The 12,162-nt window shown below is 45.6% G+C and overlaps 2 protein-coding genes across 2 annotated transcripts in view; one reads left to right on the plus strand and one right to left on the minus strand.

The window, feature by feature from the left end:
* Positions 1-2,419: 2,419 nt before the first annotated feature.
* ndr2 (nodal-related 2) lies at positions 2,420-7,399 on the minus strand. The gene is made up of 3 exons (XM_017720277.2): positions 7,177-7,399; positions 4,138-4,871; positions 2,420-3,108 (listed from the first exon to the last, which is right to left on the minus strand). Exons 1-3 carry the CDS (start codon positions 7,394-7,396, stop codon positions 2,956-2,958), a joined length of 1,107 nt encoding a protein of 368 aa, XP_017575766.2. The 5' UTR covers positions 7,397-7,399; the 3' UTR covers positions 2,420-2,955.
* A 965-nt stretch (positions 7,400-8,364) lies between these two features.
* Positions 8,365-12,162, plus strand: part of pald1a (phosphatase domain containing paladin 1a) — a 125,702-nt gene continuing 121,904 nt past the window's right edge. Inside the window, exon 1 of the mRNA XM_017720268.2 lies at positions 8,365-8,494. The gene's annotated coding sequence lies outside the window, so the exon portion shown is untranslated. The remainder of the gene's footprint in view (positions 8,495-12,162) is intronic.

Here is a 12,162-nt window from a genome sequence, read left to right on the forward strand (position 1 = left end):
TGAGTTCTAAGTAGAACATTTTGTTTATCATTAGCATATTTGGATGGTATTTACACGAGTTCCAGCATAAGATGCAGAGAAATGATCACTAATGCCAGTGCTACACTCATCTTAAAGGGTTCTTTAGTAAATCGGATGATTTTACTTAGAACCGTGAGCTTAGGTCCGCATAGAACCATTCCATGCTTAAAAGGTTCGTTGCATGGTAAAATGGTTCTGTATAGCACCAGAGAGGGTTCTTCCACTGCTACGAGCTTGACGTCATAACTATAGCAGAACCCTTTCTGGTGTTATATAGAACTATTTTCGAAAAGGTTATGTGTAGAACCATATGTAACATGTTCTCTATCAATCTGAGAACAACCATTTCGGCATGCAAAGAACCATTTAGGAATTAAATGGTTCCAAATAGAATTAATGGTTGCAAATAGAACCATTCTCTTCACTGAAGAACCCTTGAAGAACCATCTTAATGCATCTGAATGATACCGAATGCATGGTCTCGAGAGTGTAGCATTAGCATTAGCATTAGCATGTGATCATGTCTCTGGATCTTATGCCGGACCTGTAAGTACCAGCTAAACATGCTGAGTCGTTTAGGGCGGTTTGGAGTGAAACGCCCCGTTCTAGAGAAACTTACAGAGTCAGAAATGTTCACAGTGGTGGTGATAGGAACCAGACGTCGGAAGAGTTTAATGCCTCTAAAAGCTCCATTCGTATTGGAGGGATACATAATATGCAGGGCGCTGTGCGGCAAAATAGTCCCCAAAGAAAACTCATTATTCCAGATTTTCCACTGTTTTCCATCATCAGCATTCTATATAAGCTCAGAAGACTCGTGTAGGTTCTCCGGTGGTTCTGGATGGTAAATAAAGTGTCTATATCTGTGTTGTAGTCATGGCGACGCCTGGTTCCCATCACCACCACAGTAAAGACGTCTGAACCACTTCACACCAAACCCACTCTGAATGATCTTGTAAACAGGTGTAATTTCTACATTAGGTAAAAATTGTGGAAAACTGGTGGAATTAAAATCCTCCACAAACATTTTAAACACCTAAAACAGATTTTAAAACAGTTTTGAAGAGAAATCAGACTGTACTTACGCACCCGTGTCGTGTGAGCTCTGCGCGGTGGGTGTTCAGGCTCTTCTGGAAGGGCCCTGACGCATCCCGGCTGCAGAGCCTCTTTCAGCCCAACAAAAGAAAAGAGCTGTATGTGTATTCAGTCCGTGACCCTCTGACCTTACAGCCAGGCTCGCGGCCCACCGGGGTGACCGTCGCTGACCACAGACTAAATCTAGATCTCACCACAAAGGGCTCAGAGCTGCAGCTCTTTTGTGCAGGAATGTTCAAGCTGTTAGGATCAAATATGAACTCATTAACGTCTCTGAGCACAAATTAGAAGAAATCTTTAAAACCGATCAAAACTACGTGCCTGAAAAGTCAAATTCTGTCACTTTATTTACCTTTTTGGCCACATAACCAAAGAAACAAGTTTGATGGTGAATAAAATGCTCACCTTTCATGTAATCAAACAACTTGAACGAGGTTCTGTTAGATATTTGTTAGGTATGTCACTCTAGACCCATTTGACAAACAGGTCATAATGTGCTGCACTACAATCCCCAGCATGCACTGCAACATAATGCGCGTAATACAGTGTAATGTAGCCTATTTTAATGTGCATATAACATGAATGATGTGGCCTATATGTACTCCGATCAGGCCTAACATTAAGTCCACCTCCTTGTTTCTACACTCACTGTCCACTTTATCAGCTCCACTGACCGTATAGCTGCACTCTGTAGTTCTACAGTTACAGACTGTAGTCCATCTGTTTCTCTGATACTCTGTTACCCTGTTCTTCAGTGGTCAGGACCCCCATGGACCCTCACAGAGCAGGTACTGTTTGGGTGGTGGGTCATTCTCAGCACTGCAGTAACACTGACGTGGTGGTGGGGTGTTAGTGTGTGTTGCGCTGGTGCGAGTGGATCAGACACAGCAGTGCTGCTGTTACATTTTACATTTGGCAAATAAACAGCGTTTATTGCATTAAACTTGATGTTAAATTTAGATAAATAAAATGTGTCATTTGACCGGGGGCGCCCAAACTTTTGCACGCGACTGTACATCCCACAGCGCTCTCAATGCTCGGCTCTATGGATGAACTGATTATGAACTGATTTCACAGAAAGGAACACAAAACAAATATTTATTCATAGAAATTTATTTCTTCCTGTAAAAATATCATATTCTAATCAAAAGATCATAAATAATAATAATAAATATAAATATTTGTACTTTGCTATTATTCACAGTAAATATTTACACGCATCATCACGCCAGGCAGCGTGTTCCAAATACACAGTGCTTTAGAACCTCGCAGGGTTCCTCATTAAATATCACTACTTGCGTTCGAATCTTCAGTAAAAGGCATTAAAGCGATAGTTTGGCAAGAAATTCAAATGCACCGTTTCCTGCCCGTGAAATCATGCATCCAAAGTGGTTGGTCAGTGTAGTGGTTAACACCTCTGCCTTCTACGCTGTAGAAGTTGAGGTTTTGTTGGTGTTTCCTGGAGAACGTTGGCTTGGCGCGCTCCAAGACGAATGACTTAGTTGTGAAGCCAACATAGCTGACAAGAAGCTCAGGCTGCTGGTCCACCGAGAACGACACCGATTCCGGCAAAATCCCATTCATCAGATGCAGGTGCACCCCACGTGCTGGTGTTTCTTGGAGAACGTTGGCTAGATACACTCCAAACTTTAACAGCAATGGAAACTCGCAGCTTGCTGGTCTTCTGTCTCAGGCAAGAACCCATCATTCAAGCCGTAACTTGTTGGTGTTTTTCAGAGAGCACTGACTTGCCATGCTCTGGGCTTGAAGAACACCTCCATTCTTGTCCAGGAAGAGTCTCAGATGGGGGGATACGAGGCAGGCGGCTGATCCAGGCTCTCACAGGCAGCCGCACTCTTCTACCACCATTTCCTCGTGGTGCCGGAGGATCATCTCTCCGTTCTCGTAGTACAGCATGCTGAGGGGGCTCATCTTGGTTGGAGCACAGCAGGGAGAAGGAGCTCGGCCAGGGTGGTAATGCTTCAGGAGGCTCTGCGGAAGAGAAAGGAGACGGCACAGATGTTGACATTACAGTCTGAGTAGAGTTTACGAAGCATTTTCTGAAGGAATCGATACTAAGACGCTTCTGTACGGCGGTAAAAGTACAAATACTCTCGGTAAAATATTAGTCGAGTACTCTCTGTATTTCTACGTGAGTAACAGTACTAGTACTAAAGTAGTATTGAAGTAGCACTGCTTTGGGTTCTTGAGGATCTTATCCAACTGTACAAGTTTAACGAATAAGCTCTGTTATGTATCACAACTAAAACTATAAAACACACTTCTAAAACTAACTCAATGGCGATTGACCATTTGCATCGGAACTAGTTCGTCTTTTACTACACTCTTGGTTCTTTAAGGGTTCTTTAGTAAAGAAATGGTTCTATTTAGAACCATTCCATACCTTAATGCTCGGTTCTATGTAGCACCGAAAAGGGGTCTGATATTGTTAAAAACGTGACATCATAACAACAGCAGAACCGCTTTTCGAGCTACATAGAACCATTTTCAAACAGGTTCAATACAAAACCATATACAACACGTTCTGCCTCAGTCTGAAGAACCTTTTCACAGCTGAAAGAACCATTTTAAGGATGAAATTGTTTTATATAGAACCAATGGTTCTAAACAAAACCATTCTCTTTACTGAAGAACTCGTGAAGAACCTTCTTTTTTAACGCTGTAGGTTTCATTCAGGTTTAATATGGCGCTTTTCTGCAACCATTTGCTGGAAAAAAATAAAACGTTAAATAAAAAATTCAATATTAAATTTGGTTCCAGTGCCATAGAAGAACCACCTCTTGGTTCCTTGGATGCTTCTGTAAACTATTAGTGCTGTAAATGAGATGTGCAAGTGTGAAGAACCTATCAAGTGATATCTAGAGCCAAATGTCCAAGCTAAGAACGGTTGGGACCCCAGTCTTTAACCGCGTGGTCTCCACTATGGACGCTGTGGATATTTGACTCAGCTAGTTTTGTGGTAGGTCTCGTCGACCAGGTGTGCAGTGAAGAGGACATTACCTGCATGTAGGCGTGGTTTGTGGGCTGAAAGTCCTCTCCCAGGGGACTGGGGCAGGTCCCCTCGCAGCGGTAGGCGTTGTACTTCTTTGGGAAGACGATCCAGGAGCCCCATCCGATCTGGTTGAAGTCCACGTGCATGTCCACCCTCCTGCACAGGTTCTTCTTCTCCTTCTCTGGCCTCAGGGTCTCCGAGTGCCTTTTTATGGGCTGACCTCTCCGGGTCCTCTGCCGTTTCACCCTCCGAACCACCTGACCGTCCGACGCCAGCAGGAACTTGGAGCGCTCTGCTGTCCGGAGGAGACTCGACTTCTCCTGAGGGCCCTTCTTTGATCCCGTGTGAGAGAACACGACCAGCATGGCCCTGTTAGCTCCGTTCGTCACGGCCTTCAGGCCTGGGTGGTCTTTCCTGATCCTCGGCAGCCTCCGTTTCCTCTGAGACAGCGTCTTCTCCATCCACCGAACCAGCTGGGAGGTGACGTTGTAGACCCTCCAGTGGCTGGACGAGCTGATCAGAGAGGATTCTGGGAGGAGCCCCATCCACTGTTCCTCCAGGCAGACGTCGTGGTGGTGGCACGGACGGTCCAGCTGATGCTGGATCTCCACGGTGACGTTCGCTGGGCGCCCGGTCGCCGGGGGAACTCGGATCCTCAGCTCGGCCGTCTGGACGTGGTGGTCCGACAGCAGGGAGGAGAAGTCAAAGGTTGCGACCCAGCGTGCTTCTCGGTAGGCCACACCTGCGTAAAGGAGAGAAGAAGTGAGTTTAGGATCTGAGTAATTCTTTAAAAACGGAAACGTGTTGACAGTTATGACCTTTCGTTTTGGTTTTGTTGACCTCTCTGTTTTACTCAGTACCGAAACCTGGGCTATGAATGTAAAGCACAGCGACGGTGGCTTTGAGGACCCTAAGTGAGGATATTCCCAGGAAAGCTCCTGGGGTAACCTTAAACATGACATTCATGAGAATTTTCATATTTTCAAGATATTAAGTCGTAATCATGAGATATGGAGTCGTAATCATGAGATATGGAGTCGTAATCATGAGATTGAATCTCATAATTATGAGATATTAAGTCATAATCGTGAGACTGAGTCTCGTCACTGTGAGACAGCAAGCCGTAATAATGAGTAGCTGTGTCATGATTATGAGATACAAAGTCAGAATTATGGAAAACTTTCTCTAAAACTTTTTTCTATATGTTGCTCTTCCATCCGTTTCTGGGTCAAAGTGTCAGGAGAAGCACTGAGATGCGGTCAGTGGGCCTCCAGGAGCAGATCTGATAAAGTCTGGTCTAAATGAAGTGGACAGGAGGCTGAGATGTGGACCATGAGGATGCTGACCGCTCTGCTGGACCGAGCTGAGTCAGAGGGCGTGGCCTGAGAGAAACACCTTCACCTTTGATTAATAGTCAGAAACCGTTGGGGTGTCTGTCTGTCTGTCTGTCTGTCTGTCTGTGTGTGTGTGTGTGTGTGTGTGTGTGTGTGTGTGTGTGTGTGTGTGTGTGTGTGTGTGTGTGTGTGTACACCGAGCCCGCGGTGCTTTAATCCCCTCTCCAAACAGACCCCGGATCGAAACCAATCGTTTAGCACATCCCGCGCGCACATCCTCTTCAAACAGGCCCGCAGGCTCCGGCTTTCTCACCCTCACCCCTTCGCGCGAGCGCGCGCGCGGGCGGGCAAGCCGGCTAATCTAATCAGGCGCATGTGTGAAGAGCGCTGATGTGGATTTGGACTAACATGTGATTTGTATGGGAAGTCTGGCGAGATGCTAATCCACATTACAGCAGCAGCAGCAGCTCCGAGGCTCCGAGCCTCCGACGCTCCGCTCAGGATGTGGATTGGCCTCCTCGACCTGTCTGGGCTGAACACCTCCGCATCTGACAGCCTGGGGCCTTCAAACAAACAGCGCACAATCCGGCGCAAAGCTCTGCGCCACAGCCGCAGCAACACACACACACACACACACACACACTGATGCACAGTGAAGCGGTCAGGTATGTTTATACAAAGGATGCTTAAAAAATCACATAGCGAAATGTGCAGGAGCCTCGCCGAAACGCCAACTTTACAGGAGAAGGAAAAAACTCGGTTCACTTTTAATGGAAGTCAATGGAACCAGACGTCTCTCCACGTCATTCTGGGTCATTTCTGTTGGTCCATTCATCATGAAATTCACACACGACGTAAAGAATAGCAGGTTTTTTCAAAATATGTCAAAAACTGAAAAATGACAAAAATAGAGATTGGAGGTTTTGTTCTGACAGCAGCCACTCGTAGGTCATAAACAAACAAACAAACAAGCAAACGGCTCTAATAGCCGTTCTCCAAAAACAGGAGGTTTGGAGACGCTGGGAAACATTTACTTCTGCACTTTTATAAACTGCACGACTCTGTTCAAACATGTCATCTCCAAAACAGCCGCCTTTAAAGAGGAAAACAAGCAAAACCAGCCACTGTCTGCGCTTCCGTGAACCGGTGAACAAACAAGAGTAAAGTAACCATAATAATAAAAGTTTCCAATAACGTAAAGGGCGGCTGGTGTTGGCAGACAAAGCAAAAAGTAAACAAGTAAACACACACGTGCGTAAAAATAAGACAAAAATGCAGTGTGCAAAAGTTTGGGCACCCCATTTTAGGGGTAGAAAAAAAACCCACTGTTTTATAATAAAGTCAGTTAAAAGTTTGACGTGTTGGGGGAAATACTGAAGTATGGCCCACGCTTATGGCACATTTTATCCTGGATGTTTCATTTATCTTTTTAGATATGCACACAGAGTCTAGGCCCATATGTGAGTTAAGGGATATTCCTGCTTATTCCTGCTTACAAGGTGTTTCCCGAACCGGGCCACGTGGTCACTCTGCCCCAGCTCCTAAACCCACCTCTACAGGGCATTTACGTTCCGGAAGCTGGGCACTGTCTTAGGGGAGTTTTTAAACTATAACTAAGCTCTAAACTACAGAACTGCACCTGCCTCCTTTCACATTTACTCTAATTATTCCATTTTTTTGCCTCAAACAAAGCCAAACATTGCAGCTCCTTACTCTTGGACATGACGCTCCGGATGGTGTCGGCCTGCTTGGTCCTGTCTTGCTCCACGTAATCCTCGGACGGAGTCTGGCCCGGTCTGAAGCTGCGGTAAAGGCGCATCATGTAGGACGGCGGGTGGTGGCGAGGAGCGCTGACGTTCCTGTGGATCCCAAAGGCTCCGTCCAGGAGAAGCTGGGAATACAGCAGTGGGAATAAAAGTCCTAGTGTGTTCATGGTTGGGTCAGCCGCTTGGAAATGACAGGTCGGGGCACCAGCCTGGCCTTTTATACCCCCACCCCCCCACCCCACCACCATCACTAACACCCCCCTCCCTTCTCCTCAAACACCCCACACATTTAGCAAGTGCCAGAGCAGAAAGCATGAAAGGAAGCCGAAGTGACTCTTCAAGGGCCGACATGAGAGGTCATCAGCCATTGAGCTGTAAATGAGGCCCCCGCTGCGCATATTTTACAATGAACGCTGCTTAGATCTCTCCTTTTGCACCGTATTACTATTACACATGCTCTCGGTTCATCTCTGGCCTCTTTGAAGGCCTCGACGGCCCTAGAGAGCTCTGACCAACCTACGGACATCCCTGGGCGGGGGTATAATCTCAAAATAAGTGGCTTAAACTTAAGATGAAATGACTTAACCTCACAGCAAATGACGTAAAGTAATTTCTGGGACACTTATAATGTATTTTCATTGATCTGTGCCACCCCCACCAATCACAGCCTTCAATCTGTTCACTATATTATGATTATTTATGCATTATTTATCCATTATTGATATGCAAACGCACTTGAACCTGTGTGAAAGGGGCTATGCAAACAAACATTATTGTTATTACCATCATCATCATTGCTTGCATGATTGCTATTAAGTGCAACCCAATAAACAAACACTTATTTTGTTTTTTTTGCACCCGTTTTCGGGGAACACCACGCCCTCCTGCTGTAGGATTGGCCAGAAATTCGGTACCCAATCCTGGGGCAGGATGAAGCAGACCGACAACCAATCACAGCTCAGCAGGGCGGGATGTCTGAAAACGGGTAAGGTAATAAAACCCACCCGTTTTGCGTCTCTGCGCCTGCGCACTGCGCAGCCACAATGCTTTTTCTGCTAAAAAAAAAAAAAGAAAAGACAGATCTTTGTGCTTGGAGAGCCGCCCATGAGCGAAAACACGTAGTAGGTCGCTTTAAGCGAAAAGCACAAGTGCGGGGAAGTGTTTGATGAAGTGTTTTCATAAACGGAAAATATTTTTGTAGATATATATACACTTTTTTTTTTTGCATTTTTTGTTTCGCAGAGGACTGCGAGTTTGGTGCAATGGTGAGTAAACAAGTTGTTTTTACTACAGCTGGAATGTTTTTTTGTGAAATTTAAGTCTTCTCTTTGGAACTCCCCGTTCCACCTTAAACGGTGCAGGCGCCACAATGTAACTGCTGCACCGTTTAAGGTGGAACGGGGAGTTCCAAAGAGAAGTTGGAAGCTCACTTTGTGTGAAGGCTAAACTTGATCATTCATCCTTATTTATGCCTTTTAGCACATTTTTCGGACCCCCGACGCCTTGCGTGCGCGTGCACGTGCGCGGGGCATGAAAACGAGCCACATGGCTACAGAGCAGGCAAGCTGGGGTAGTTGGTCAGCCCAGCTTGCCTGCAAATGGACCGTGCACGCCTGTGTGTGCGTCTTTGCGTGTGGTCACACTCTTGTAATCACAGCAGCCCATTTATTAATTGATGGTAATGAATAGGGGGCGGGGGGGATTGGGGGTAAACAGAGGTGAGGGGCAGCAGAGCAGAGCCAGGTGGAGCTGCAGGCAGTGAGTCAGTCAGTCAGTCAAGTCATATGCAAACAGCAGCGTATGAGCCACAGAAAGTCAATAAAAACATGATTATTAAACATGATCATCTTTTTTGATGGGCGAAACTGGCCCCCAGCAATCCCCTCAGATCCCCCAAGCGGGGTCTGAAGTGCTAATGTTCGGTTTCGAGAGTTTTTATGAAGATTAATGATGATGAGGATCGATACTGGTTTGGGCTTAAAGGGCCATCCCACCGATATTTTCCAGATTTTCTGCCTAATTAAACGTCTAAGACGCAAAGTAATTGGGCAGAATGGGCCGCAGTGGTGGTGATAGGAACCAGACGTCTGAAAGGTTTAAAGGGGAAGTCCACCGTTGCTTCTGAAGTTGTGCCCAAGTCGTTCAGAGGGGGTTCTGCGTTCTTGAGGAACTGGCCAAGCCAAAGTCGTTCACAGTGGTGGGGATAAGAACCAGGCGTCTGAAGAAGGGGGAATCCACCCTTCTCTCAGAATTCCCTCCACGGTTAAGCAGCCGAAGTGCAAACAAAGTCATTCAGAGGTGGTTTGGTGTGGAAGGAGGTCTGCAGAGACCCACCGAGGCAGCGTTGGCCGCAGTGGTGGTGATGGGAACCAGGCGTCTGGGTGGTTGAAAGGAGAAGTCAACCATATCTTCAGAATTTGTACATAGTTGAGTTTTTTGGGTAATTTTTGGGTAAACGGTGATGCAGAGAGGGTTGGTGTGAGCTGGTTCTTTGGAGAGCTGCGGTTCTCAAACCTTTTTCCGGTTCTGTACCAGATTTAGTCCAGATCTCTGCAGTTTATAAGTGTTTATGAAACGTCAGCAGACGTTCAGTCTCATATCGGCGCATCCCCGGCTATAGATGTGGGTTGAAGGTTTGAGTTTAGGGTTAGTAGCTAAATTCAGAAGCCTTATGCTTTGGGATTAGTTTTAGATTAGAGTTTTGGTTTAAGATTGGGTTTTGGTTTGAGTTTAGAGTCTTTAGGTTTGAGTTTTGAGGTCTAATTTCTACTTTGGGGTTAGTTTTAGATTTGGGTTTTGGTTTGAGTTTAGTGAATGTTAGGATTTAGGTTGAGAGTCTGGGTTTTAGGTTTTGGTTTGGCTTGGGCTTAGAATTTTTGGATTTAGAGATTTATGGATTTTATGTTCGAGTTTGGCTTCTGAGTTTAGGAGTTTTAAGGATTTCAGGTTTGAGGTTTGGTTCTTGCTTTGAGTTTAGCATTTAGGATTTGAATTTAATGAATGTTGAGCTTAAGTTTAGGATTTAAGTTTAGAGTCTGGGGTTAGGTGTGAGTTTATGGTTTGTGTTTTTGGTTCTGGTTTGGGTTTAGTGTTTTGGTTTAGAGATTTATGGATGTTATGTGTAAGTTTAGCTTTTAGGTTTAAAAGTTTAAGAATTTCAGGCTTGAGGTTTGGTTTTAGGTTTGAGTTTAGCCTTTTTTTAGCCTGTTTTGAGGTTTTGGCTCTGGTTTGGGTTTAGAGCTTTTTTAGGTTGCGTGTTTGTGTTTTGGAGGTTTTGAGATTTTAGGTTGTGGATTAGAGTTTTGGATTAGGGTTTGGTTTGGTGATTGGTTTGAATTTAGGGGTTTTATGTTTGCGTTTGGGTCGTGAGGTCTGGGTACCCGTTTTTTTTTGTAAAATATTAAGGTTTTGGTTTGAGTTTAATACTTGGGTTTAGGGCTCATTTAGGTCTTATGTTTTGGTTCTAGTTTGGGATTAAAGCTTTTCAGGGCTTGAAGTTCTAAGTTCTGGTTTGAGGTTTGGGTTTTGGTTAGGCTCGCGTTTGCATTTTGAGGTTTTTGGTTTGGGGTTAGATTGGTTTTGTGATGTTACAGGTTTTGGTTTATGGTCAAGAGATGCCTCCCCCACCCCACCCCACCCCACCCCACCCCACCCCGAGCGTCCTTCCCCTTATCCCCCCTCCCCCCATTTCAGCACTTTAATTCATTATGGCCCTCTTTGAACCTGTTTAACCCACAGAAGGGTTCTCTCAGCATAATCCATCTGTTTTAATCTGTTAACATTAGATTAGAGCAGTTTGCATCAGGGATTAAGATTTGTTGTCTCAGTGGGGATGAAGCAGTTCATTCATTTACAGGCTGCTGTGGGCTGCGTCTGATGGGAACTGCATGTTTACAGGAGTTTAACGTAATTTTATTTGATCTATTTGCGCATTAATGAGTTTCTTATGGCTTTATCGGTGGGGGGTGGGGGGGTGGGGGGGGGCACTACTGATTGGTGGGTCTAAGAAACGTTCAGTTTAATATGAGTTACTGCAATGTGATATGCCTGACCGGTGTATATTAATATATCATCCTGACCACCTCCTCGTTTCTACACTCACTGTCCACTTCATCAGCTCCACTTACTGTATAGCTGCTCTCTGTAGTTCTACAGTTACAGACTGTAGTCCATCTGTTTCTCTGATACTCTGTTACCCTGTTCTTCAGTGGTCAGGACCCCCATGGACCCTCACAGAGCAGGTACTATTTGGGTGGTGGATCATTCTCAGCACTGCAGTAACGCTGACGTGGTGGTGGTGTGTTAGTGTGTGTTGTGCTGGATGGAGTGGATCAGACTCAGCAGTGCTGCTTCCTCTGAATCAGTTATGATGATGAGTTGAGCGTGTGCAGCTCACTCAAGTGATCGAGCAGAGGAGGAGTTTGTGGAGTTAATAAAGGAATAAACTTTGTTATACGGAGTAAAAGCTCTAAAGTCGCTCCTGCAGCCGCTTTCAGTGGCACGGTTTTCATTTCCCCCCTCAAAAGCTGTCTGAGAGAGCGAGAGCTCAGCGGTGAGCAGATGTTCATTCACTGGAGCCGGTGGTTCCACCTTAAATGGTGCCTGAGCTGGCAGAGTGTAACTGCAGGAGCTTTTAAGGTGGAACGGGAAAATTCGAATAAGAAGCGACTTCAGCCTCACGACTTTTTGGCGTTTGACAGTTTCTCGTTGCAGATTAACCATAATTAACCATAACCGTTGCATCAGGAAACCAGCTGGAGGGACTATAAATGCCAATAAGGAAACGTCCACAGTGGCGCTACGGACCCTGACGACCCGGTGCGCCCCCTGCTGGGATGTGTGCATGTTAACCTTTTGCTGATCAGTTTATTGTCGCGAGCCGTTTCTACGTCTCCAGCTAACGTGGCTAATCCAGTATTTTGGTTATAGTGAT

Source organism: Pygocentrus nattereri, chromosome 13 (genome assembly GCF_015220715.1).
Source record: "Pygocentrus nattereri isolate fPygNat1 chromosome 13, fPygNat1.pri, whole genome shotgun sequence".
Classification (NCBI taxonomy): Eukaryota; Metazoa; Chordata; class Actinopteri; order Characiformes; family Serrasalmidae; genus Pygocentrus; species Pygocentrus nattereri.